The sequence below is a fragment of the Ovis aries genome, chromosome 3, assembly GCF_016772045.2.
Source record: "Ovis aries strain OAR_USU_Benz2616 breed Rambouillet chromosome 3, ARS-UI_Ramb_v3.0, whole genome shotgun sequence".
In the NCBI taxonomy this organism is placed as follows: Eukaryota; Metazoa; Chordata; class Mammalia; order Artiodactyla; family Bovidae; genus Ovis; species Ovis aries.
In genome coordinates this window covers 153311055-153337510 of record NC_056056.1, presented here as the reverse complement: position 1 = coordinate 153337510, position 26456 = coordinate 153311055, and the positions used below count along the sequence as shown (strand labels likewise).

Below are 26456 nucleotides of genomic sequence, written 5' to 3'. Positions count from 1 at the left end.
TTGGAGAAGGAAATGGCAACCCACTCCAGTATTCTTGCCTGGAGAATCCCAGGGATGGGGGAGCCTGGTGGGCTGCCGTCTATGGGGTCTCACAGAGTTGGACACGACTGAAGCGACTTAGCAGTACACAGTTTGATAAGAGCTTTTAAGATATAGTTTAAAAATAACAATTGACTCAACTACTTGTGGCCTCCTGTATCAATCACATTCCCCAGAACACCATACAGCCTCAATAGGTCTTGGTCTGCTAGCTCCAAGCTGAGCACCACTGCTAATTTAGGATTTCCACTGCATTATTTTGTTTAGTGGACCACTGATCAAGTGCACCCCCCAACTCCTGCTGTCTCGCTGGTCCACATTAGCATAAGCTATTAGAAGAGATGCCCAGATAGGGAGCTAATTCCTCCCCTCCCCTCCACTATCCTCCCCTCCCCACTAAGCAGAATGTGATTATTTAACAAGAGCATGGTTAAAAATCAGGGTTTTAAAGTTGTGCTGTTTTAACTCCGTGGAGCAGACTACTTCTCTGGGCATCATCAGCTCTTCCCATTACGCCTTCTTCCCTCTGTTACCTTTCTCCTTTAAATTCTGACATAGACTCACAAATGGTAAAGGATTCCACCCTCATTTGTGTTCTGTCAGAAGTCTGTTGCCCCAACCCCCAGTTAGGGGTAGTTGCATGTGAAGCCAGCTTGTACTGCAGGTTAAATTTTCAAGTTTTGCAAGCCAGTTGTTAAGCACATCTATTATTAAACATTATTTTATATAAATTTACAGTTAGATTATATTAGAAACAAAATAAATGCTCAAACTTCATCACTTCTAATAATTGCTTAATTATTATTTTACAGCATTTTATTATCTGTACTCTTGAGCTCTAGTGTATCAATATGGTGGAAACGCTATACAATGCTGTGCACATTTCTCCCCAATTCCGTAGTCAGTGACATCACATGGTTGTTGAGTCACTCAGTCATATCTGACTCTTTGTGACCCTGTGGACTGCAGCATGCCAGGCTTTCCTGTCCTTCACCATCTCCCAGAGCTTGCTCAAACTCATGTCCATTGAGCCCAACCATCTCGTCATTTGTCACATTAATAGCTTAAAGTTGGCTATGGTGTGTTTACACCATGGAGATTGGCAAATGCAATAAATCAGAGCTTCCCCATAAGCCCCAGAAATCCAGTTGTTAAACATTTACCAACACACAACTGATAGGTACCTCTACTCTATGTATTCATAAAGCATGTATAGACATCTTTCCTTATATTTTGCAAATGGGATTGTGATTATCTGTGAATACAACCATCAGACTGTGAATTCCTTGAAATTAGTGTATATGCTTTACTTGTCATTATATCCCCAGCAAGTACAGAGTATTTGGTGCAAAGAAAATGCCCTGTTGAAGGGATAGTGTTAATTTCTAAAGGTATCTGGGATTAACCAATCTCACATGTTCATTTTGGACTTGGCATGTTTCAAGTAATTCTTTCCCCTTCTTTGATTTTTGAAAATATTTTTTCAAGTTTTCATATCACATGAAGAAGTAAGCCATAGGACCACTCCAAGAAGCTTTCAGCATCCTCTAATACCTGCTGATTTTCCAGTTTCCCTCCTAACAAGAGGGGTGTTCCACACCCTCCTCCTTCCCCTCCTCCTCTGGAAGCCTACTCTCAGCAAGCTGGAGGAAGTTTCTGGCAGGACGCCAGGAACAGCACCTGGGAGCTGGAGGCTGAAGGACAAACTGTTGTTAAATTCTGCATGACAGAAAACCCAACCAAATTCAGTCTGGGGAATATCTAGGACCCCACAGAGTTTCTGATTGAATTGAATCTTTCCTGTTCTATAAAGCAAGGTGACCTCATACAGATCAAAAGTGAGCTCATTTATTGCCTTTGTATTTAAATACTTAGTTGGTAAATTTGGTCCCTAAACTGTTGAAGACTCAGTTATAAAGTCTCAATCAAGACAGTCTTCAAGAGTATTAATTCCTAATGATATTTTTATGTTGATGATGTTTATTTGTTTTAGATATATGCCTCCAAAATGTTAAAATCTGATAAGGATTGGAGACTCAAATCACACCGACCAAAAGCTTTCCCTCCGCTGTATCCCAAATGTCAACATGAAAGCAAAAAGGACGGTTCTAAAAATGGACGCAATGGATATCAAGGGGCCAGAGAGTCTCAGAAGTTTCTGAAAGATGGAAAGTAGATAAACCAGAGCAGAAATTATAATCCAGAACAAATACAAGAAAATTGGAAGAGAAGATACGCTTCCTTGTAGTGGAGGCACAGATACATTCCAGATTAGCGTTGATTTGGGAGATCAAGAAGAAGGGGGTAGAAAATAATGTGGTTTTTTTTTTTTGAAGGATGAAGCACCTGGGAAGGTTAACCCTACTACCCTTTAATCACTCTCCATTTAGTATCGTTCCCTAATCTAAAACTATAAAACCAATCTTTTGAGATGTTCATAAATCTTTAGTGATGATGACCCTCAGTGTAAAACCCTCCCCATTTTGGCATTAACTTAGTGAGAAATATGCAGGTATAACATGCCTAACTAACCTCATTGTCTGTTCCTGGCCCAAGGCCTTCAGGTAAACCCTGCCGGTTTTCACATCCTGTCATTCTGAAGAAGGAAAGGTTGATTGAAGAACTGTATCTATATAACTCACACTAGCTACTTGTATTCTCAACTTAGTTCTCTGTTAAGAAATGTAAGCTAACAACCACTGATGTTTAAGGGCTAACTAACTAGAAGAAAGAAGTAATTCAAGAACAAAAGATACATTTTTAAACATTTTAATCGTTAACCTCAAAAATACTCAGGAAGATATTACATACATAAAACAAGACTAGCTATAATGATACAGAGGCCAAAAATATGCAGAATTGTTAGAATATAAAAATATGACACCAAAATAAATATTCACTAATAGAAAAAATTGAGGAAGTAAAGGCAGATGTTTGAAAAAAGTAGGTACCCAGAAGATCAATTGAAAAGACACAGCAGAAGGATTGGGAGAGCAAAGAGAAAGAAACTACAATGTATATGATTGATGTAAATTCCTGAAACAAAAGAATGTTTTCAGATTGAAAGGATCCATGGAATCCTAAGCAGGATAAACAAATCCTCTTGAAATTGATCAGTGAAACAAAATAATTCAGTGGAAATCCTAAATTAGCAGTGGTGCTCAGCTTGGAGCTAGCGGACCAAGACCTATTGAGGCTGTATGGTGTTCTGGGGAATGCGATTGATGCAGGAGGCCACAAGTAGTTGAGTCAATTGTCATTTTTAAACTATATCTTAAAAGTTCTTATCAAACTGTGTACTGCTAAGTCGCTTCAGTCGTGTCCAACTCTGTGAGACCCCATAGACGGCAGCCCACCAGGCTCCCCCATCCCTGGGATTCTCCAGGCAAGAATACTGGAGTGGGTTGCCATTTCCTTCTCCAATGCATGAAAGTGAAAAGTCAAAGTGAAGTTGCTCAGTCGTGTCAGACTCTTAGCGACCCCATAGACTGCAGCCTTCCAGGCTCCTCCGTCCACGGGATTTTCCAGGCAAGAGTACTGGAGTGGGATGCCACTGCCTTCTCCAAAACTGTGTACACTCAACTGTTATCACCCATATATTAGGCTTCTTTTGATTCCAAATGATTGGAAAAAAACATGGCTATAATTTGCTCAGGTGTTGGGGGAAATTATTGGCTAGTATAATGTAAGAAGGGGCTTCCCCGGTGGCTCAGTGGTAAAGAATATGCCTGCCAATGTAGGAGACGCAGGGTGGATCTCTGGGTCAGGAAGATCCTCTGGAGAAGGAAATGGCAATCCACTCCAGTATTCTTGCCTGGAAAAACTCCATGGACAGAGAAGCCTGGCGGGCTGTAGTCCGTGGGGTCACAAAGAATTGGAGACAACTTAGTGACTAAGCAACAATGTAAGGGAAGAAGTCTAGGGCAGAGCTCAGAGCTTACTTAAGGCAGTTCTTGAGCAGAGGGGCTCAGGTGATGATGCTGGGACCTGGTATCTCTTTCTGTTGGCTCCACTTCCATTCCAGATAGCCTCTGCTTTCAAAATCACAGGGATGGGACTCTTGCTCAGTATCTCCCTCCCAGCAGCTGAACAAAACCCCAGGTCTGTTTTTGGTGAAAGCATGTCTGATTCCCAAGGACCAGCATGATGTCCCTATGGAACCTAAATGGTTAGGCTGGTGGCTCCCAAATCACCTGCACAGTAGGGCCACCTGGGGAATCTTGAAAAATTCCTAAGCAGAGACCACATCTCCAGTCAATTAAATCACAAGCTCTGGGGTTGATGCAGGTGTCATTATTTTTTAAGCTCCCAGGTGATTCCAAGGCAGAGACAAATTCAGAAACCCCTGAACTGGGAGCTCATAAGAACATGAATGTTTCAAATCCCCTTCTAATTTATTAAGAAAGTCGAGTTAGGTTAATTTCCTTAGTGTCTACCTCAAAAGCTTTCTTCCTGTGCTGCACCATGTCTATGACAGAGGCATTCATTGCTCTCACTGGCCCAGTCTGGGGCCTCCTGTATCCTCCACCTGCATGCGGCTCTCACTCCCTCCTCTCAACTTGCCTTGCCTTGCTCTGGAATCATCTCTCCTCTGATCTGCATCTTCAAGTTTCACCTCTCTGCTGGCTCTTTCCTTTAAAATAAAAAAATAAATGTTCACATCTCTATCTCATCATACCCTTCCGTATTCCCTGTGGCCTCAGCTTCCACTACCAGAGGCTGCTGCCCAGCTGCAGCATAGCTTTCACTGTGCCCCTTTGAAGAGTGGTGGGTACTCACAGTCTTTGAGGGTGCCTGAAACCCTTATAATCCAATGTGGACTTCATTACTCTGCTGAAACTGTTCTCTCAAAGGTCAGCAACCACCCACTTAAAAAGCTGAACGGCTGTTCATCTGTTACTCTCTTTCTCAATAAACGCTGCTCTCTCTCTCCCTGTTTGAAATATTATCCTTGCTTTGCTTTTTGGATATTATGGCACATAAACTCTGCTTTCCTCACTGTTTTACTTTCTGCCTTTGAGAACATACATGGGGGGTGTATTCCAAACACATTTCCGCCACCTTTGTTAGCTTTAAAATGCCTTTGAGAACAAATGTGGGGTATATGGATCCTGAACAGTTTCTCAGGAGATATGTGTCAGGAGATTTTAAAGTGAAAATATACTAAGGCAACAATTTAGAACACAAGAGAAATTCTTTTTTTTTTTCTGTCATCTCTAATTCCTCTTTCATTTTTTAATTGAAGTATAGCTGATTTACAAAGTTGTATTAGTTTCAAGCATACAGCAAAGTGATTCAGTTATACATAAATAAACATCTTTTTTCCAGATTCTTTTTCCTTATAGGTTTTTATGAAATATTGTGTGTAGTTCCCTGTGCTATATAGTAGGTCCTTGTTGGTTACCTATTTTACATATAATACTGTGTATATGTTATTCCTCAATTCCTAATATATTCCTCCCTCCTCTTCCCCTTTGGTAACCATAAGTTTATTTCCTATTTCTGTGGGTCTGTTTCTGTTTTGTATATAATTTCATTTGTGTCATTTGATTCCACACTCACACTTCTAGGCATATATTTAGTGCAAAATATAATTCAAAAAGATACATGCACCCCAATGTACACTGCAGTACTATTTACAATAGCTAAGACAAGGAAGCCACCTAAATATCCATCAACAGATGAATGGATAAAGAAGATGTGGTATATTCATTGTATATAATAGACTATTAGCCATAAAAAAATGAAATAATGTCATTTGCAGCAGCACGGATAGATTAAGAGATTATCATACTAAGTGAGGTAAGCCAGACAGAGAAAGACAAGTATATGATACCACTTATATGTGGAATCTAAAAAAATGGTACCAAAAAATTCTTTAAAGATACCTATTACCATCATTTGTTAGAGTGAGTCAATAATATTTTCTTATGGAAATGGTGTGCTAATATGCACAAGTAGGTAGAATTTTCAGAAGTAAATGTTGGCAAAAATATGTTTATAGACAGTATATCTTAAACTCTTATTAAAAAGCACATAAAACAGAATAAATTATAAATTAACTTGCCATGCACCCCCCTATTATAACACTGGCAACATATTTTTAGTGACAATATTAGGTTTTACCTTTCCTCCTAATTCATCTTTGCTTTGAAAATTAGGTAGAAAATTTAACTCAGTATGAATTTTAGTTACTGTGCTTTCCTACATATGTTCAGCTATTAGTAACCTAGTTTGAATTATTAATAAGAATTAATAATAGTAATTAATATAACAAATCTTTCTCATTTTCTAATAGCCAGAGAAGCTTTGTCTGAATTTAGGTGGTCACCACTGACTTGAGAAATATAAGACCATTTTGTTTCAACTGCTTTTGTAATGGCAAGGTCAAAGTTTCTCTGCATTTGGAAAGTGAAGTAACATCCTTCAGTTCAGTTCAGTTAAGTCACTCAGTCGTGTCCGACTCTTTGTGACCCCATGAATCGCAGCACGCCAGACCTCCCTGCCCATCACCAATTCCCGGAGTTCACTCAGACTCGCGTCCATCGAGTCCATGATGCCATCCAGCCATCTCATCCGCTGTCATCCCCTTCTTCTCCTGTCCCCAATCCCTCCCAGCATCAGAGTCTTTTCCAATGAGCCAACTCTTCGCATGAGGTGGCCAGAAGCTAAATGTACATGGCTTTTCTTTGAGATATATGAGGTATTGAAACTTTAATAAAGCAATTGCCAAAGAAATTTTGCAACAATATATTTTCTTCTGTAGATTTAATAAGGCAAAGATGATTAATTTTTAGGTGAACATATAATTCTCATGTATATGAGCAGAATAATGCCAAGAAACTGAACAAAAGAGATGAAAAGAATCTAAACGTTGACTTCTCCCTTATATTCCTAGAAATTTTCAGAATACATATTTGCCTTTTCTCAAATAAACTAAATTATGTTTTCTGCAAGAAAAAAGTGAATTTACTAAGACAAAATTTCAAAATCAATTAGCAGTAGAAAATTAAACAATTTTCTTATGGCTAACATATGACTTTTAATTTATAGATGAGGAAACAGATTCAGTGAGGAGGTTCAATTCTTTTTTTTTTTTTCCTGCCACACAGACAAAAAATAGAAGAGCTGGATCAGGGTCACAGGTCTTCCCACTTCCAAGTCAACTCTATTGTCCCTATATTGAATACTGAGGGATTAGCGGTGTGTTACCTTGGTTGATTTTCTGTTAATATTCTAGGTGACTAGGTATATGGCTCCCATCCTCTCCTACATTAGAAAAAGAGGAGCAAAGAAAAAATATTGGGTCTCATTTTCTCAAGGTGAGAATGTCTATTCTAAATTGGACTTCCTTTCCCCAGTAACGGATCAGTTTTTCCTTCCTGAACACACATGATCATATCAGAAGGGTCTGGACTCCTACTTCTTCATAGGAGGTTATATGAAGACCAATTACTCCATCATAAGGATGGGTGATTCCTGGAAGGAGAAAAAGAATTTCTAGTATGCAATTCCCATCCAGAAAGTGGGGAAGAAATAAAACTGCAACTATGATAAGTCTAGCTAGTTTTACAAAAGAAAAGATTCAGACCATGAAGAATAAGATGGTCCAAGCGGCTGTTCCATGTAAACTCCCTCAGAGCACTGGTGGCAGAATTGTCCTATTTAACTGGGGTCTCCCCACTTGTGAGAGAAATATGCCCTGTGCCCTAGCAACAGATGACACTTCTACAAAATGAGGCAATCTGATTTTCTGCAACAACTTTGAAGGGCATGGAACTTTTAAAAATGTATAGGCTGGAATGATGAATGAGCAAACCAGCTTTGATGGTATGAAATTAAGAGATAGAGGCCAAGGAGAAAAGATACGTTTTCAGGTGAGATGTGAAAAGGGATGGAAAGTTAATGAGGTAGAGAGAGAGACAGTCAAGCTGTTCCAGATGGCAGGATCTGACAGAGGAGGCCAGTGCGGGTTAGCAGGAGAAATGAAGATGGGGAGATGGCAGAAATAAGGTCCAGGAGAGAGACTATTCTTAACCCGGATGATAATCAATTCTGAATCATATCATAGAGTGGATAAGGAGCTATCAGAGGAGAATGCCGGAGGAGCTGGGAGATTAGACACAGACAGATGGCAAGGTGCAGAGGGACCTGAACAGAAAATTTGAAGACATCAAAAGAAGAACAATCACACTCAGAACAACGACACTGAACGCAGTGGCTGATACAGAATCTTTAGATTAAAGAATATTGCAGCAGGGAGCACAGGGAATATTTTTCCTCTTCCATTAAAACCAAAAATAACTCGATGTATTGTTGAAGTTGATGGAGATTACACACAGAAGATGAATTTCTGAACAGAAAAAGTTTTAAACACTGGATGAGTGTCGAAGAGTTTAAAAAGACTCAGAGGTCACTTGAATAGTCCTCTGAAAGATTACCAGACACAGGGTGAGATTGTTCATCTTGGAGAGAATTAAGAAGAAGATTGCTGGCTGTCTAAGATGGTTGTTTCACTTCCCTCAGGAGACAAGTCCTAGATTAATGTCTGACCTTCCCTTTCAAGCACGATGATTCCATGGCTGGAGGAAGTATAAGGAGCAAAGACTGAGAGGAAGAGCCTTTAAATTCTGTTTGGTGCCAGTGATCAAGTCAGGCCCATGAGCGCTCAGGCAGGAGAAGAGTCGAAAGGCTACCGAGGTTGGGGGCATAAATCAGGAAGGAGAAAGAAAGTGTGCACAGCAGGGGGCAGTGGGGTGCCAGCCACAAACTCAGACACCCCACTGGGACTCAGGTCAGTGGAGCTGCCTGGAGCAAGCTGATGGGAAAGAGACAGGCAAAGTTCACTTTATTCTATGCCACATGCATGTGTGGGACGAGAGAGGAAGAGGAGGCAAGAACATAAGACGACACTTAGGCCAGCTATGGTGAAAGATCTTGACATCTACACTAAAGTGAAGGCAGAGATTTGGGGACACGAGACCTGAGCCAGTACAGAGAAGATGAGGAGATGAAGTGAATGGAGACCAAAAACAAAAGGTGACCAGAGCCACGTGTTCCCTGAGGAGTATCAGTAAACATGTGTTGGCTGATGTTGACTTCAGCAGACAGAAGAAAATGTGTGAAGAAAAATGCCACTGCCTGTGGAGCACTGAAGCTCTGATCTCTGAGCTAAAAACGCTGGCACCTGAGAAAGAAACAGGGTCACAGCAGTCAGCGCTACAGAAAATGGTTCTTTGCCTCAGGAAAGTGAAAAAGTGAAAGTGTCAGCCACTCAGTCGTGTCTGACTCTTTGTGAGCCCATGGACTGTAGGCCAACCAGGCTCCTCTGTCCATGGAATTCTCCAGGCAAGAACCCTGGAGTGGGTAGCCATTCGCTTCTCCAGGGGATCCTCCTGACCCAGGGCTTGAACCCAGGTGGCCTGCATTGCAGGCAGATCCTTTACCATCTGAGCCACCATGGAAGAAGCCCTAGGAGGCCAGCCCATCTTAAGGAGAAGGAAAGGATACAGTCATGACCTGAGAAAAAGAATAAAGGCTGTAGAAGCTGTGCAGATATACTCCCTTCTCCAAGAACACGTTCACTTCTCTTAAGGTCCTGTATGTAGCCCCTGGCAAAGAAAGCAGGAGTCACAAAGGTAAGCAGTTGTGAAGATAGGTGCCAAGAAGCCTAGCTCTACTTGCTTGAGAGAGGCCCTTCGTCAGGTGTGGCTGGAAAGCTGAGAAAATGTTATTTCTGGATTTGGCTCCAAGGCCGAGTAATCAGTAGGCAGTCTCAGTGTGGAGGAAACATAGAGGCAGAAGACAGCATCTCTTCTCTAGATTTCAATATTAGACATAAAAGAACACTTTGGACAGTTTTAGTCTCTTAATGATCCAAAGTTCCTATCTTAATGGCAGGGGCAGCCTTTTGAAAAAAGATTATTTTCTTGTTCTTTTATTATTATTATTTTTTAAATTTTCCTGCTCTTGAGCTACCCTAGTAGGAGGCCCATAAGGCAAACAAATCAAAACAGTCACCCGAAGCCTTAATAAGAAAACAGACTCAATTCCCAAGTCTGAAAAGTACTAAGTTCACCTAAAATAAGTTGTACCATAAACCTGCAGGTCATGCCTCTATGAAGGATGAACAAAGGATTTGCCTGTAAATGTGTATTTTACAGATTTTTAAAAATCATTTCACAGAAAAGAACAATTTATTTATTGTTAAAAATATATTGATTTAAAAATGCTTTCTACCCTTAGAAAGTGGCCCAGCCCAGGATTTTAGTGCCAAAAATGGCAGTGCCTGGCACACACAGTAGACACTCAATAGCTATTTGTTTAATGGATAATAGATGGATGCCTGAAGAAATCTAGAACACAAGTAAAATATTAAGAATGTACACGTGTGTAGAAAATAGTTTGCCTTTAATTGCATCCTTTTCTCCTCAATAAAATTTAAAAGATACTATAATTACCATATTGTTTTTTCTAGTATGTGGCATCAACCACAAATAGCAAGGTAGTTTCAGAAACACAGAGCAAATCTTCACTGACCCACCTAGGAGCTGGGTGAGGTTCAAGTCACAAGGGGTTCAATAAAGAACTGAAAGCATTTGCCAAAAATTCACAGAAAATTTGAAAATGCTACCACTGTGAACTAGGCGAATCTGATTCCTTTTAACAGACAGGTTGCAGGGCACCGTGGCAAATATCTGGAGGAGGTGCATTAGGGGCAGCCTTCAGTGGGCATAAAGAGATATGTGTGTTTGGGGGTTGAGGGTGAGGGTGTGGGAGCTGTGTGGGGAGACAAGGCAGGAAAGAAACTTCATTCAAGTACATATCCACATGCTACTCCTGCCTCCACCCCCAGCACACAAAGAAGGGCCATTTAAGATTACAATCACATGGAGTTCTTGGTTTCATGACTACAGCCTAAGAAAAATAGCAAGACAGGTAGGGGTGGGTTGCTGGAACTCAATGCACCCGTTTGGAAGAATAGGAAGCACTGGCGGACTTGAACTTTGACAGGATGATAAGGAGATGACGAGGTAGCTGGTATATTACTCAGACCCATTCCTGGCCAACACTTGAACATCCAGGTAAATGCCCAAAGGATACAAATAACAGCAGATTGACTCCACACAGAGATTTTATTTCATTCGTCAATTGGCAGTCTTCAGCCAAATGCCAAAAAGAAAAGAACACACACAAAGATTTAGGGGGAAAAAAAACGGAAATAGCAACTGCAAAGAAGTATCAATACTTTCCTCATTTATCTAGATTTCTAGCAACTCTCTTAGTAAACATTTAAATCTCCTTTCTTTAATGGAGATCAATGCTTCTGTAAGACATAGGAAACTGGACAAAGTTTAAAAACATCTGTAAGAACTAAAAATTGCTTAGGTTCATCCTGGTATATAGGATTTGAAAAAGAATCTCCAATATACATGAATAGAAAATACCAATTGTTTCATGATTATAATGTAATGAAGGCATCAACTTTTCAACATCAAGACGAGTAAATGCTGAAATCAGCTAAGAAAAGAACTTTTTAGAATAAGAGAGCGCTCTTATTTAGAATAAGAGAGCTTATTTTAGAATAAGAGAGCTTGGTCCTAGCCCAAACCATCATATAAAAGAGAGTCTTTTAACAGTTTTTCATAAACAGAAATGGCACATTTGCACCAAGTGCCTAAAGTCAGAACAGAATTTACTACCCCATGCTAACAGCCTAATTTAAAATGGATAGTCTTTCCTATATTTTCCCCAAAGTACCTTTTAAAGGACTTGCTCTGCTATCCAAACAACTTGCAAATGCATCCAGTAAGTTGTGCTATAGTATTTATTCTTTCCTGTTATTGACTCAAGACCTATTTCTCACTATTTGCTTTGTGCTCATTCTTCTGCCAAATAAAATATTAATTGCATTTTTAGCTGCACTGCTGGTGATCAAAGAACTCTGATACGTCAAGCTAAACTGATAGAAATAGCATCCATTAACATATTTATAGGTTCAGAGTTCCTAGAGCATAATTACATCCATTAATTACTTGACAGTACTCTTCTGTTACATGCTGAAAAAGAAAGGCATTTGCAGATACACACTTTTAATCAGTGAAGTTTTTTCAAATAATAAATTCTCTCTAAAGAAGATACTATCTAATGGAAATAAGGCAAAAAGGCTCACACCTCTATCTGTACCTAAGGCAAGATTTTTAAAAGCAACATTCACTAACTTTGCAAAAGAATGCACACAAAGTAAATGAGCTGACACAGAGAGAGTGATTTCAAAGAAAAGCATATTTAAAATATTACGGAGAGATGTAATTAATATTTTAGAGTTCTAAGAAAGACAATCACAAGCCAGGAATTCTTGAAGAGAGGATACAAAGCAATGATTTTTTACTTTCAAATAAACTTCTTCAAATAGCACATAGGATCAAAGTATGTCAAATTACCTACATTTCTGAACATGAAATCCTAAAAAAAATTTAATAAATTAAAGCTGTCCTGGGAAAAAGCTCATGATATGTTGGAAATTAACAGAATAAACAATGATTCCGTGAATTCGCCAGCTGTGCGGGTCCTGAAGCTGCCAGCTGCATTTAACACATGTGTCATGGAAAGGACAGCGACACACACGTGAATTCTCATGCCCAGTTAATCAGCATGCGAAATGACAGGTCCCCATGATAACTTCAGCACCGGACACAAACACATTTTCTTTCCAGCAATGAATGAAGTCACTATGAAAAAAACCCGTATACACACACACGTACATACACCAGTTGGGTTCATGATTTCAGCACGCACACAATCAGGATCTAAGAACAGAAAGCAAAGCCCAGTCTACCTGTCCATATCTGTCTATCTGTACATATTCCAGAGTTCTTTGTTGCCTGACAATCAATTGTAAAGGCAGTTATATTTGAAAGTAAAAATGAAAACAAAACCCATTAACCTGAGTTTATAGGCTACTGCAACAGACTTGAGGAGTGAATAGCAAGGAAATTACAGTACCTTTAGTAAGTCGCCTCAGAATTTGACAACGGCATTTAAAAGAGACAGCTATCATTCTTGCTCACTGCTTGCCGTGGAAAAGAGTACTCAGGGCTGTGCTCTGGTGGCTGCAGCAGCAGCATATGAATTCCTTGCGCACATACCAGGAGAAAGGTAGTCCCAGCGGGGAGTGACAAAGCTTAATTCCTCTTGGCTGATGCAGAGGTCCCCTACATGTCATCTGGCAAAGCTGTGTCATTCACAACTCCGAGTACCCCTGCCCGCCACAGCCTCCTCCCTCCTTGCACCATCACAATGGCTTAGAAAGTGAGGCTGTTTCGATAGCAACAAAGCACCAAATTGTAGAAAGCAGGGACGACGCGGGGAGAGGAGCCATGCCATAAATCTAATACTCAACACTGAGCAATGCCTACAGTTTTAGGCAAAGGGCTCCGTTTTCCAGCCAGTTCAGCCCCCAACTCCTTTCCCTTTCCGCCTCAGCATCAAGTCAGTGTGCTTAGGGGGTGTCATGTAACTGGAAATGCAAGTAAAATGCTTGCACTCTTACTTTAGGGTGGAACGTATGTTTCATATACTATGTTCTTGTAACAACAAAAAAGAAAGGCAAAGGAAGCAGGCAGGCCATCCCTGGGATGCAGGAGAGAGTAGTATTTCTGCCTAGAGAAGAGAAACAGCCCTGTGACAGGGTCAGAAAGAAAGGACTATGTGGCACTTTACTAATCTATGGGGCTCAAGCCAGCCTAGATGGAGAGAGGAAATGCAAGAAGGGCTCATACAAGGCGATCGCCAGGCAGATGGAGTCCCAGCCCCTTTAATCACGCTTTCCAAAAAAGGACTTGGCTGGAGAGCAACGCAGTCAAGATAGTTTCTAAAGATACCAGGAACAAAAGGAAACAAGGCCAACTATTTCTATTTTTAAAGTACCTTATTATCCCATTTGCCAAACAACCCTCCCCCAAGCCCATTCTTCTCGTTATGCAAATAAAACAGTCTTGTGGCAGAGAAGATATTGGGGAGTATCTGCTTCAGTGGAGTGCAGAGCAAATGAACAGACCCATTCACAAAATGACAAGAAGGCGGAGCACAGTTCCTCTGCCAGCACCAGCCTACTCACTATACAGTCAATACAAACTAACATTTGGTATGGAATTTTAATTCAAGAACCTTGATGAACATTCAGAAAACAAAGGGAAAAAAATCATAGCTGGCCAGGAACTCAGTCAATTAGTCAAAACAAAAAGATATATCACTGCCCAAACTATTTGATTAGTATTTCTAAAACTATATAAATTATTCATGCAGTCTTATTCTCTACTCTAGAGCTGCTAAAAAAAAACAAAAACCCACTTTCAAGCTGGTTTCTAAAATAACTCCCAATAATCCAAATTGAAAGAGCTTTTTCCTCTCCATTCATAAATGCCATAATAAGTCAGTTTCAACCAACTGAAACTGAAATGCATGTGCTTCCTACTTGGCATCCAGTAGACTAGTTTAATAAGTACCTACTTTAAAGGCCTTTGACATTCTCTTACCAAGGATGGTCTAGCTAGAGCAGTCAGCTACCACTAATCAATAGGAAAGTATATTAAATGGATTGTATTGCAGAATCAAATTTTTATAACTGTTCCAATGAGCATAAATCTGTTTTTGAATTTCAACCCATCTCATTTTTGTCTCTATTAGGTCATTCCCTAGTAATAGTTTAGCCTCCTTGATTATTTTTTCTTTCAATAGAGATGTACTTTAGTGGTAGAGAACTGTGTTATTAGTGAAAATGAGATAAACATTTATAGTTAGCTCTTTAAAAAGATCCTTCCCCAAATTTGTCTCTTCAAAGCCAGGCACTCAGAATATGCAGCTGTCAAATAGCATTAGTAAAACCTTGCCAGTGGAACATCACGACTCCAGCCCATTTTATTAATGTCTATTCAAATAAAACTCAAAATCATACAGAAATCTCTTGCCCCCTGCTATTATGCCTACTCAGATCTAATTTGCTTTTTCCTTAAGGCTAAAATAATCAAATATTTCCTCTTTTACTAGAACGTTCAATTTTTTTTTTTTAAACGGCTCTGTGCTCTGGCCCTAGAAAGATCTTCGGAACTGCTAAAACATTGTTTTCTGGCAGGAGAAATAACCCATACTAGAGCCATAAATGGCTTCCTAGGTGGCGCCAGTGGTAAAGAATGTGCTGGCCAATGCCAACGCAGGAGACGTAGGAGGCACAGGTTCGATCCCTGGGTCTGGAAGATTCCCTGGAGAAGGAAATGGCAATCCATTCTAGTATTCTTGCCTGGAAAATTCTATGCACAGAGAAGCCTGTCAGGCTACTGTCCACAGGGCCACAAAGAGTCAGACACAGACTGAGCGACTAGCACACACACGGCTCAAATTAGTTTTTTTTGTCTCTTTGTATATCTTGCTTGCTAATCCCGCTGAGCTTATGCTCAAAGCTCTAGGAATCTTACAGAAATAGAGCCATCCTGGAGGAAGCCTTTGCCAGGGAATGAAGGGATCTGCCATGTGTGGCATCTCTAGTCCTCAGAGATTTCCCTGGGAGTCATTCCCAGCTCAGTCTACTTGCCCTAAGTCCCTCCTTCACCTGTCAGCTACTTTGAGTCCAGCCTCAGATCCGGAACAAATGCTGGCAAAATGCCTCCCATTAGTGTGAATTTTTAATTTTTTTTTTAGTCTCTAAATTTACTGACCTGCACGCAAAGGTCCCAAGTGGCTCAAGGCAGCTGGCAGAACTAGACCGTAGCCTCCTGCCATAAGCCACTGCTGGGGTGGAGGAACCTCCCTTTCTCAGTCACAGACTAATGTCAGCAGGTGTCTCTGGAGCCCCATAATCAACCGCATTCCTTATGGTGACTCAGACTTAACAACACGCTCTTAGAGGGTCCACAAGTGAGGACTATGGAAATATAAAACCAGGCAAAATTATACAAAATATATCTCTGATTAAGTTTCAAGGTGATCTGCAGAAGAGTCCTTTCATGATGTTTACTCCTCTTTGAATACTCCTATTTCAATATATGAAATGCTCCTCTTTACTTCTATTTACTCCTATTTCAATATACGAAAATATGAGCTTGCTGGATTCAGGGTTGAATATTATCTTAAAATGATAATGCATATATATAAGAAATATAATTTCATATATATATATAACAGATTACTAAGTACACCTACACATAGTGTATCATTACAGTAACTCTGTTACAGGTTTTTGTTCCAGATAAGGAACTTAGTTCTCAGAGAAAGGATTTTTCATCACAGTTACTCAGCTAGCAAGTGGCAAAGAAAAGGAAGGAATCCAAGACTTCTCAACCTGGATGAATATGCCTTCTACTGTTTGCTTTTTCACTGTGTCCCTTTTGCATTGATAGAAAATGTGATCCCTATTACAGGGGTTACAATTCAATTAATAGAAAACTTTTAAGTGCAATTACATTTTATGCTAGAAGGCTAAAGTCCATCACTTCTTCCATCTCCCCTTTTCCCCTGCCTGTGCCCACACAGGCGAAAAGCAAAGGAGAAAAGGAAAGATATAAACATCTGAATGCAGAGTTCCAAAGAATAGCAAGAAGAGGTAAGAAAGCCTTCCTCAGCGATCAATGCAAAGAAATAGATGAAAACAACAGATTGGGAAAGACTAGAGATTTCTTCAAGAAAATTAGATATACCAAGGGAACATTTCATGCAAAGATGAGCTCGATAAAGGACAGAAATGGTCTGGACCTAACAGGAGCAGAAGATATTAAGAAGAGGTGGCAAGAATACACAGAAGAACTGTATAAAAAAGATCTTCATGACCAAGATAATCACGATGGTGTGATCACTCACCTAGAGCCAGACATCCTGGAATGTGAAGTCAAGTGGGCCTTAGAAAGCATCACAACAAAGCTAGTGGAGGTGATGGAATTCCAGCTGAGTTCTTTCAAATCCTGAAAGATGATGCTGTGAAAGTGCTGCACTCAATATGCCAGCACATTTGGAAAACTCAGCAGTGGCCACAGGACTGGAAAAGGTCCGTTTTCATTCCAATCCCAAAGAAAGGCAATGCCAAAGAATGCTCAAACTACCACACAATTGCACTCATCTCACACGCTAGTAAAGTAATGCTCAAAATTCTCTAAGCCAGGCTTCAGCACTACATGAACCATGAACTTCCAGATGTTCAAGTTGGTTTTAGAAAATGCAGAGGAACCAGAGATCAAATTGCCAACATCTGCTGGATCACGGAAAAAGCAAGAGAGTTCCAGAAAAACATCTATTTCTGCTTTATTGACTATGCCAAAGTCTTTGACTGTGTGGATCACAATAAACTGTGGAAAATTCTGAAAGAGATGGGAATAACAGACCACTTGACCTGCCTCTTGAGAAACCTGTATGCAGGTCAGAAAGCAAAAGTTAGAACTGGACATGGAACAACAGACTGGTTCCAAATAGGAAAAGGAGTATATCAAGCCTTATATTGTCACCCTGCTTATTTAACTTAAATACAGAGTACATCATGAGAAACACTGGACTGGAAGAAGCACAAGCTGGAATCAAGATTGCTGGGAGAAATATCAATAACTTCAGATATGCAGATGACACCACCCTTATGGCAGAAGGTGAGAAGTGAAGTGAAGTGAAGTCTCTCAGTCATGTCCGACTCTGTGACCCCACAGACTGTAGCCTACCAGGCTTCTCAGTCCATGGGATTTTCCAGGCAAGAGTACTGGAGTGGGTTGCCATTTCCTTCTCCAGGGGATCTTCCCAACCCAGGGATTGAACCCAGGTCTCCTGCATTGCAGGCAGACGCTTTACTCACTGAGCCACCAGGGAGGGCAGAAGGTGAAGAGGAACTAAGAAGCATCTTGATAAAAGTGAGAGTGGAGAGTGAAAAAGTTGGCCTAAAGCTCAACATTCAGAAAATGAAGATCATGGCGTCTGGTCCCATCACTTCATGGCAAATAGATGGGGAAACAGTGTCAGACTTCATTTTTGGTGGCTACAAAATCACTGCAGATGGTGACTGCAGCCATGAAATTCAAAGATGCTTACTCCTTGGAAGAAAAGTTATGACCAACCTAGACAGCATATCGAAGAGCAAAGACATTACTTTGCCAACAAAGGTCCGTCTAGACAAGGCTATGGTTTTTCCAGTGGTCATGTATGGATATGAGAGTTGGACTGTGAAGAAGGCTGAGTGCTGAAGAATTGATGCTTTTGAACTGTGGTGCTGGAGAAAACTTTTGAGAGTCCCTTGGCCTGCAAGGAGATCCAACCAGTCCATTCTGAAGGAGATCAGCCCTGGGATTAGATCAGCCCTGGGATTTCTTTGGAAGGAATGATGCTGAAGCTGAAGCTCCAGTACTTCGGCCACCTCATGGGAAGAGTTGACTCATTGGAAAAGACTCTGATGCTGGGAGGGATTGGGGGCAGGAGGAGAAGGGGATGACAGAGGATGAGCTGGCTGGATGGCATCACTGACTCGATGGACATGAGTTTTAGTGAACTCTGGGAGTTGGTGATGGACAGAGGCCTGGTGTGCTGCGATTCATGGGGTCACAAAGAGTCAGATATGACTTAGTGACTGAACTGAACTGAACTGTGCCCACACCCCTCTAAAGCACAGGTGATGTGTCCAGAACCACAGAGACTAGAAGGAACCAGAAACCAGAGGCAGTTAAGACAAGTACTTCCAGGATTCACACCAAGCCTTTACCACAGGAGTCCATCGTGACTGGACATTTTGTCCATCCTGATTGGTTGCTGTCTTTGTCATGCTCGTTTTTAAATATTACGAATATCACTGCCAATGACAGTGTGATACCAATTTCATCCTAGGATAGGGGAGGGAAGTGAGGACAAAATAACCTTTCATACTGGCTCAAGCATTCCAAGATCTTCTCAAAACCATTCCACAGCACCATCAGTAGGTGGGAACAACCTGCCGTTCACACACATACACACACATACAAATCTTATTCTGCTAATTTTTTCATCTCTTTAATTTTTCTCCATTAAGTTCATTCTTCTATATAGTATCTCCACTCCAGGAATAAACACTGCTGTTTGCAGATTCTGATTCTTAGCAAGAAAGAGTCATCATAAAACATAATTTCCTGCCGTATACCTACACCTGGGGAACTCATTTAAAAATAAAAAACATAACAATGGGGTTAACTTCACAAATCAACACCACACTATTTTACTTCATTAGAATCAATTTGACTAAAGTACTGAAATAATTTGTACCTTCTTCTTTGTTTCAATTTATTTCGTAACACACTCTGTTACAAAACACACTTGATAGACTTCATTTGATTATTTCACTTCAAAATGGTAAGCATGTTTAGGTCATTATTTAAACAGCACAGGACATCCTGAATTGACTAGTACTGAATACACTGATTTTTTTCCATCACAGTTAATAACTATTAGGCATTTCCAAGTGTTCAGGGTCTTAGAACACAGTGTTTATGGAGGTCTTCAAATGTGGCCAGAATGCCCTTTTTAGCTTCTTATGGTCAATCTCACTGACTCATTGTAAGCTTATTATAATCTGCTGCCATAGGTAACTAATGAGAACCTATTGTATAGCACAAAGGGGGAAAAAAGGTATAATATGTTTGTAGGACATATATTAAGTTAATCCTAAAAACACATTCCAACATATATTAGGTACAGACAAATACTTTGATTTGATTCCACTTACACGAGGTACCGAGAATAGTCGAATTCATAGAGTCAGAAAGTACACTGGTAGGTGCCAGGCGCTGGGGGTGGGGGTAGGGAAGGATAAGAGACAATTCACGTTTAATGAGGACAGAGTTTCAATTTGGGAAGGTGAAACATTTGGGAAAGTTGTACAACAGTGTGAATGCACTTAGTGCCCCTAAATTGGACAGTTAAACATGGTTAAAATAGTATGTTTTATATTATGTGACTTTTACCACAATAAATTTTTTTTAAAGCAACGATGAGCCTCAAACATGTTAGAAGCCTGTGACCACTGCTTGCCACTTAGTTCATGGAGTGTGTCAAGATAAACCCAAGTAACAGGATCCGGATGCACACAGAAGGTGCCACCGCCCTGCTGCAGCGAAGGGAGACTATGAGAAGGCAGAATGAGACCTAATTTGCTGACAGCAGTGCAGAGGGTGTAATTGCCCAAGACAGGATTTATTAGGCATTTTTAACAAATATTTTATGAGAAAACATTTTTGTAGAAGTAATGATGCCCTTTAGGAAGTGTCATTAGGACATACTCTTGCAAATCTGAGGTGATTAAAAAGCACTTAGTGGCTCTGAGCCTCTGGAGTGTTGTGATACTAAAGAGAGGGTATAATCCACACTCCGTGCTTCTGTCGTCCAGGCTTTAATGCCCTTCCTGGTGCCAGGGGAAGAAGGTGGCTTCCACTTAACATGAGAAGGCCAGGAAAGCTCCCACTAGGGTAAGGACTTGGACATTCGTCAGCTAAAAGCATCTGGTGGAAAATGTTAAAGCACGGAATATATAGAAAATGAGAAATGCCATACAAGAGGAAACCTGCTAGAAAGCATCCTCCTCAGCCCAGGTTAAATCCAACTATTTGCTGGGGCATTATATAGAGAGAGCTTCCCTGGTGACTCAGTGGTAAAGAATCAGCCTGCAATGCAGGAGCCACAGGAGGTATGGGTTCGATCCCTGGGTCGGAAGGATCCTCTGGGGGAGGGCAGGACAACCCACTCCAGTAGGGCTGAGAATCCCCATGGACAGAAGAGCCTGGCAGACTGCAGTCCATAGCGTTGCAAAGAGTTGGACACGACTGAAGCGACTTACACGCATGCACGTATGTAGAGAGAAGGCAGTACAGTGGCCAAAAGCCCAGGCTTTAGAATCAAATTGCCTGACTGTGAATCCTGCTTTCACCACTAAGTAGCTGTATGACCTTGAGCAAGTTTCTTTCCCTTTCTGTTCTTCATTTGTAAAGTGGTGAAAATCATTTCTAGGTTGTTTTAATGTTTGTGTTATTTATATAAAGTGACTTGAACACAGAAAGTAAAAGGTTTTATAAGTCACTAGGAGTTTGGTAGAGAACACAATCTTATAATCTGGCCGTTGGTTACCGAGCCCAGTTTCTCTAGATGGGCTGGGGATTCACAGCTAAAATGATCCACTTTCCATGAAGTCTTCCAGAATCACAATGCCAGAAAGTGATCTCTTCCCCTCAACTCTCACAGCCTTTTCTTGCTCTCATGCCCCCACATTCTGTCAGAGCATTTTGGTCTTTTTCTTCAGCATTTCGCCTATTCCCAGGACTCTAGTAATCACCTCTAACTTTTAACACCAAATCTCCATCTTAAGCCCCAAGTTGCTCTCTTATTTCAAAACCAACTTCCCTGATCCTTGCCTCCCAGATCTATGGACACCCTTTATCACTATCTCAAACTAGACTTGAACCAGATCTAGCTCCTTATTTTATCCCTAACAAGATGCTTGCTCCTCCTCCATGAACTCCTGGCATCACCACCTTCTTCCTCCATGATCCACTCCTTTCAAGGCCACCTTTAAAATCCTTCCTGATACATTCCCATTCTGATTGGCTGGTATCTTAGTCCAAATCTGGATGGTCACTGTATGCAGGAGTTTTCTCTCACAGACATTTATCAATAGTTTTGTTCTGGGCACTGGGGCACTGGGCCCCATGCGGGAATACTTCCTAACTTATCCCAGAATCAGTAGCCAATACTTGTTTTGATTTTTATTAATAACTGAATAGTTGTTTAGGGGCTTCCCTGGTGGTTCAGACTATGAAGAATCTGCTTGCAATTCAGGAGACCCAGGTTCAATCCCTGGTCTGGAGAAGGGAATGGCTACCCACTCCAGTACGCTTGCTTGGAGAATTCCGTGGACAGAGGAGCCTGGTGGGCTACAGTCCATGAGGTCACAAAGAGTAGGACACAACTGAGTGACTTAACATTTTCAGTTCAATAGTTCTTCAAGTTTTGTAGTGCCAGTCAAATTTTGTTCTTTTTAGGTTTAAATTAAAGGGGACTTTCATATAAATAATCTCATGATTAGGATAACATGCAACCCATGTTATGTCAAATATTGGTAGCTAGCAATTTACATGTGTACGACTAATGATTGTTAAATGAGGTGGAAAATTTAACTGAAGGGAAACCATTAATTTGAATGAACACAGAATCAGACAGTTTTTGGGTTTAGAGATGATCTTACCTAATATAGCATTGTGTTTTAAGAGGTCAGGCTGATTTTGGTTTACTTTCTTTAACTATAAATGAGGATAATCACCTGGAAGATAGGTATTAATACATTATTTGCAGAATAAAGAAAAGTGGGAAATCCAATAGGGAGAAGTTCTTTACTTTTTAAATTGGAGTGCAATTGCTTACAGTGTTGTGTTAGTTTCTGCTGTGCAATGAATGAATCAGCTATATGTATACACATATCCCCTCCCTTTTGAGTCTCTCTGCCACCCGCCTCATCCCACCCCTCTAGGTCATCACAGAGCATGCTGAGCTCCCTGAGCTATACAGCAGCTTCCCACTAGCTAGCCATTGGACACGTGGCAGTATATATGTGCCAATTTGTCCTAGTTATTAAAATAAAAAGACTAACTGTAGGAGCACAGACTAAAGTGATTTAAAGGAATGTTCATATCCCACATCCCCAGGATGTGTTCATAAGTTTATGTGTTACTGACAAGGCAAGATACACAACTAATCCAACATCTACCTGTAAGGAGTGGTACATACACAGAAACCAACTCAGAATAAGGGAAGAAATGAAATTGTTGCGGGACAAAGTGGTTATTCTCAGTACACCCTCTACACCCAATCTTTAGCTTTATTTTTTCTGAAATCTAAGCACCATCTAATACATTATTTTAATTATTTATTAATCTGCCTTTCTGTACCTGGGGATACTTTTTCTTCTTCTTTTTTTTTAATGAGGGCGGGGTTTTTTTGGTCTGTTTTTTTGTATTACCTCAAAGTGTGAATAGCACATGGCCAATGTTAAATAAATTTTGTGTTAAATAACTAAATTTGGGGAGATTTCTCTTCTAGTGGACTTCTTTTATAAGCAATTCTACTTCTAAAGCTCTTCTACAAAAGATGAAGTTAACAAATTACTTTTTTAAAAAAGTCTCAGGTTGAACTTTTTAAAGTTCACATTCTTTCAAACAACATGTTTCTTGAAGACTGCTTGTTTGCAGACGAAAAAAAAAAAAGAGATGCACCATGTACCCTCCTTTTCAGAACACATCTCAGCATTATTGCTGGTGCTTCTGACAAGATGATTCATAAAGACCGTGTTCTTTTCCAAATATGAAGAAACATACAACCAAGCTAGTTTTTCACTCAAGTCAGAGGCAGCAAGAGTAACACAGGAAAAGGCAAAGTAAAAGATGCTAAAATTTAAAAGAATTCTATCTTTGGCTTGACTCTGTGAGTAAAGAAAGTAGTAAACACATACTCATCCTGATAGTAGATTGTGGGGTAACAAGCATGATTATCGCCTGTCAAGGATATAATGCATCTCTAAAGTAACAGGATGCATCTGTTTAAAAGTTTCTATTTGCAGTGACAGATGGCGAGAAAACTTTGAAATTCCATCTTCAACAGAGCTTTGTACTATAACAATTAACCTCCAAACTGACCTTGTTGTTGTTTTAGCTGCTATTTTACCTTCTTTCCGTTACTGAAGTGCAGCTGATTTACAGTGCTGTGTTAGTTTCAGATGCACAGCAAAGTGACTCCATTTTCTGTGCAAATATATTTTTTCAGACTACTTTCCACTATAAGTTATTATAAGATAGTGAATATCACTCCCTGCGTTATACAGGAAATCCTTTTTCCTATCTATTTTGTTATAGTAGTTTGTGTGTTCATAGCAGCACTATTTACACAACCAATCATGAAAACAACCTAAGTGCCCATCAAAGGGTTATTGGTTTAAGAATATGTGGTTGTGTGCGCAAGAGTGTGTGTGTGTGTGTGTGTGTGTGTGTGTGTGTGTGTGTGTGTGTGTGTGTATGGGACTTCCCAGGTGGCTCAGTGGGTAAAGAATCATCTGAAACGCAAGAGATGTGGGTTTGACCTCCAGGTGGAGAAGATGCCCTGGAGGAGGGCATGGCGACCTGCTCCAGTATTCTTGCCTGGAGAATGGACAGAAGAGCCTGGCGAGCTACAGTCCATGGGGTTGCAAAGAGTCAGACATGACTGAAGTGACTGAGCATGCGTGTACTTGTGTGTGTGTGTTCAGTTACTTCAGTCATGTCCAACTCTGTGCGATCCTATGGACTATGGCGCAACAAGCTTCTCTGTCCATGGGATTCTCCAGGCAAGAATACCACAGAGGGTTGCCATTCTCTTCTCCAGGGGATCTTCCCGACCCAGGCATCAAACCTGAGTCTCTTGTGTCTCCTGCATTGGCAGGTGGGTTAGTGTCTGTGTGTGTGTGTGTGTGTGTGTGTGTGTGTGCATGATGGCGTATTAACCGTGACAAAGAATGAAATGTTGCCATTTACAGCAACTGAATGGACTAAAAGAATATAAGAAGTGAACTCAGACAGAGGGACAAAAATGTCATATCACTCATTTGTGGAATCTAAAAAATTATACAAATGAATCTACATAAAAAACAGGAGCAGGCTCAAAGACAGATGGTAAACTTGTGGTTCGGTTCAGTTCAGTTCAGTCGCTCAGTGGTATCCGACTCTTTGCGACCCCATGAATGGCCGCACGCCAGGCCTCCCTGTCCATCACCAACTCCCGGAGTTCACTCAGACTCACGTCCATCGAGTCCGTGATGCCATCCAGCCATCTCATCCTCGGTCGTCCCCTTCTCCTCCTGCTCCCAATCCCTCCCAGCATCAAAGTCTTTTCCAATGAGTCAACTCTTCACATGAGGTGGCCAAAGTACTGGAGTTTCAGCTGTAGTGTCATTCCTTCCAAAGAAATCCCAGGGCTGATATCTTTCAGAATGGACTGGCCGGATCTCCTTGCAGTCCAAGGGACTCTCAAGAGTCTTCTCCAACACCACAGTTCAAAAGCATCAATTCTTCAGCACTCAGCCTTCTTCACAGTCCAACTCTCACATCCATACATGACCACAGGAAAAACCATAGCCTTGACTAGATGGACCTTAGTCGGCAAAGTAATGTCTCTGCTTTTGAATATGCTATCTAGGTTGGTCATAACTTTTCTTCCAAGGAGTAAGCTTCTTTTAATTTCATGGCTGCAATCACCATCTGCAGTGATTTTGGAGCCCCCCAAAATAAAGTCTGACACTGTTTCCACTGTTTCCCTGTCTATTTTTCATGGAGTGATGGGACCGGATGCCATGATCTTCGTTTTCTGAATGTTGAGCTTTAAGCCAATTTTTTCACTCTCCTCTTTTACTTTCATCAAGAGGCTTTTTATTTCCTCTTCACTTTCTGCCATAAGGGTGGTGTCATCTGCATATCTGAGGTTATTGATACTTCTCCTGGCAATCTTGATTCCAGCTTGTGTTTCTACCAGTCCAGCATTTCTCCTGATGTACTCTGCATGTAAGTTAAATAAGCAGGGTGACAATATACAGCCTTGATGTACTCCTTTCCTATTTGGAACCAGTCTGTTGTTCCATGTCCAGTTCTAACTGTTGCTTCCTGGCCTGCATACAGATTTCTCAAGAGGCAGGTTAGGTGGTCTGGTATTCGCATTTCTTCCAGAATTTTCCACAGTTTATTGTGATCCACACAGTCAAAGACTTTGGCATAGTCAATAAAGCAGAAATAGATGTTTTTCTGGAACTCTCTTGCTTTTTCCATGATCCAGCGGATGTTGGCAATTTGATCTCTGGTTCCTCTGCCTTTTCTAAAACCAGCTTGAACATCTGGAAGTTCACGGTTCACGTACTGCGGAAGCCTGGCTTGGAGAATTTTGAGCATTACTTTACTAGCATGTGAGATGAGTGCAATTGTGCGATAGTTTGAGCATTCTTTGGCATTGCCTTTCTTTGGGATCGGAATGAAAACTGACCTTTTCCAGTCCTGTGGCCATTGCTGAGTTTTCCAAATTGCTGGCATATTGAGTGCAGCACTTTCACAGCATCATCTTTCAGGATTTGAAATAGTTCCACTGGAATTCCATCACTTCCACTAGCTTTGTTCATAGTGATGCTTTCTGAGGCCCACTTGAGTTCACCTTCCAAGATGTCTGGCTCTAGATGAGTGATCACACCATCGTGATTATCCGGGTCGTGAAGATCCTTTTTGTACAGTTCTTCTGTGTATGCTTGCCATCTCTTCTTAATATCTTCTGCTTCTGTTAGGTCCATACCATTTCTGTCCTTTATCGAGCCCATCTTTGCATGAAATGTTCCCTTGATATCTCTAATTTTCTTGAAGAGATCTCTAGTCTTTCCC

At 40.8% G+C, this 26456-nt stretch overlaps 1 protein-coding gene across 21 annotated transcripts in view; it reads right to left on the bottom strand.

Moving 5' to 3' along the window:
- Positions 1 to 26456, bottom strand: part of GRIP1 (glutamate receptor interacting protein 1) — a 771259-nt gene that overhangs the window by 301663 nt on the left and 443140 nt on the right. For 8 of the 21 annotated variants that reach the window (XM_042246950.2, XM_060412832.1, XM_060412833.1 and 5 more), the window contains exon 1: positions 13045 to 13359. The exons of the other annotated variants lie outside the window; for them this stretch is intronic. In XM_042246950.2, the coding sequence (XP_042102884.1) occupies positions 13045 to 13099 (55 nt within the window). In that variant the 5' untranslated portion in view covers positions 13100 to 13359. Of the gene's footprint in view, positions 1 to 13044; positions 13360 to 26456 lie in introns of those variants that run through there. 21 annotated transcript variants of the gene reach the window in all.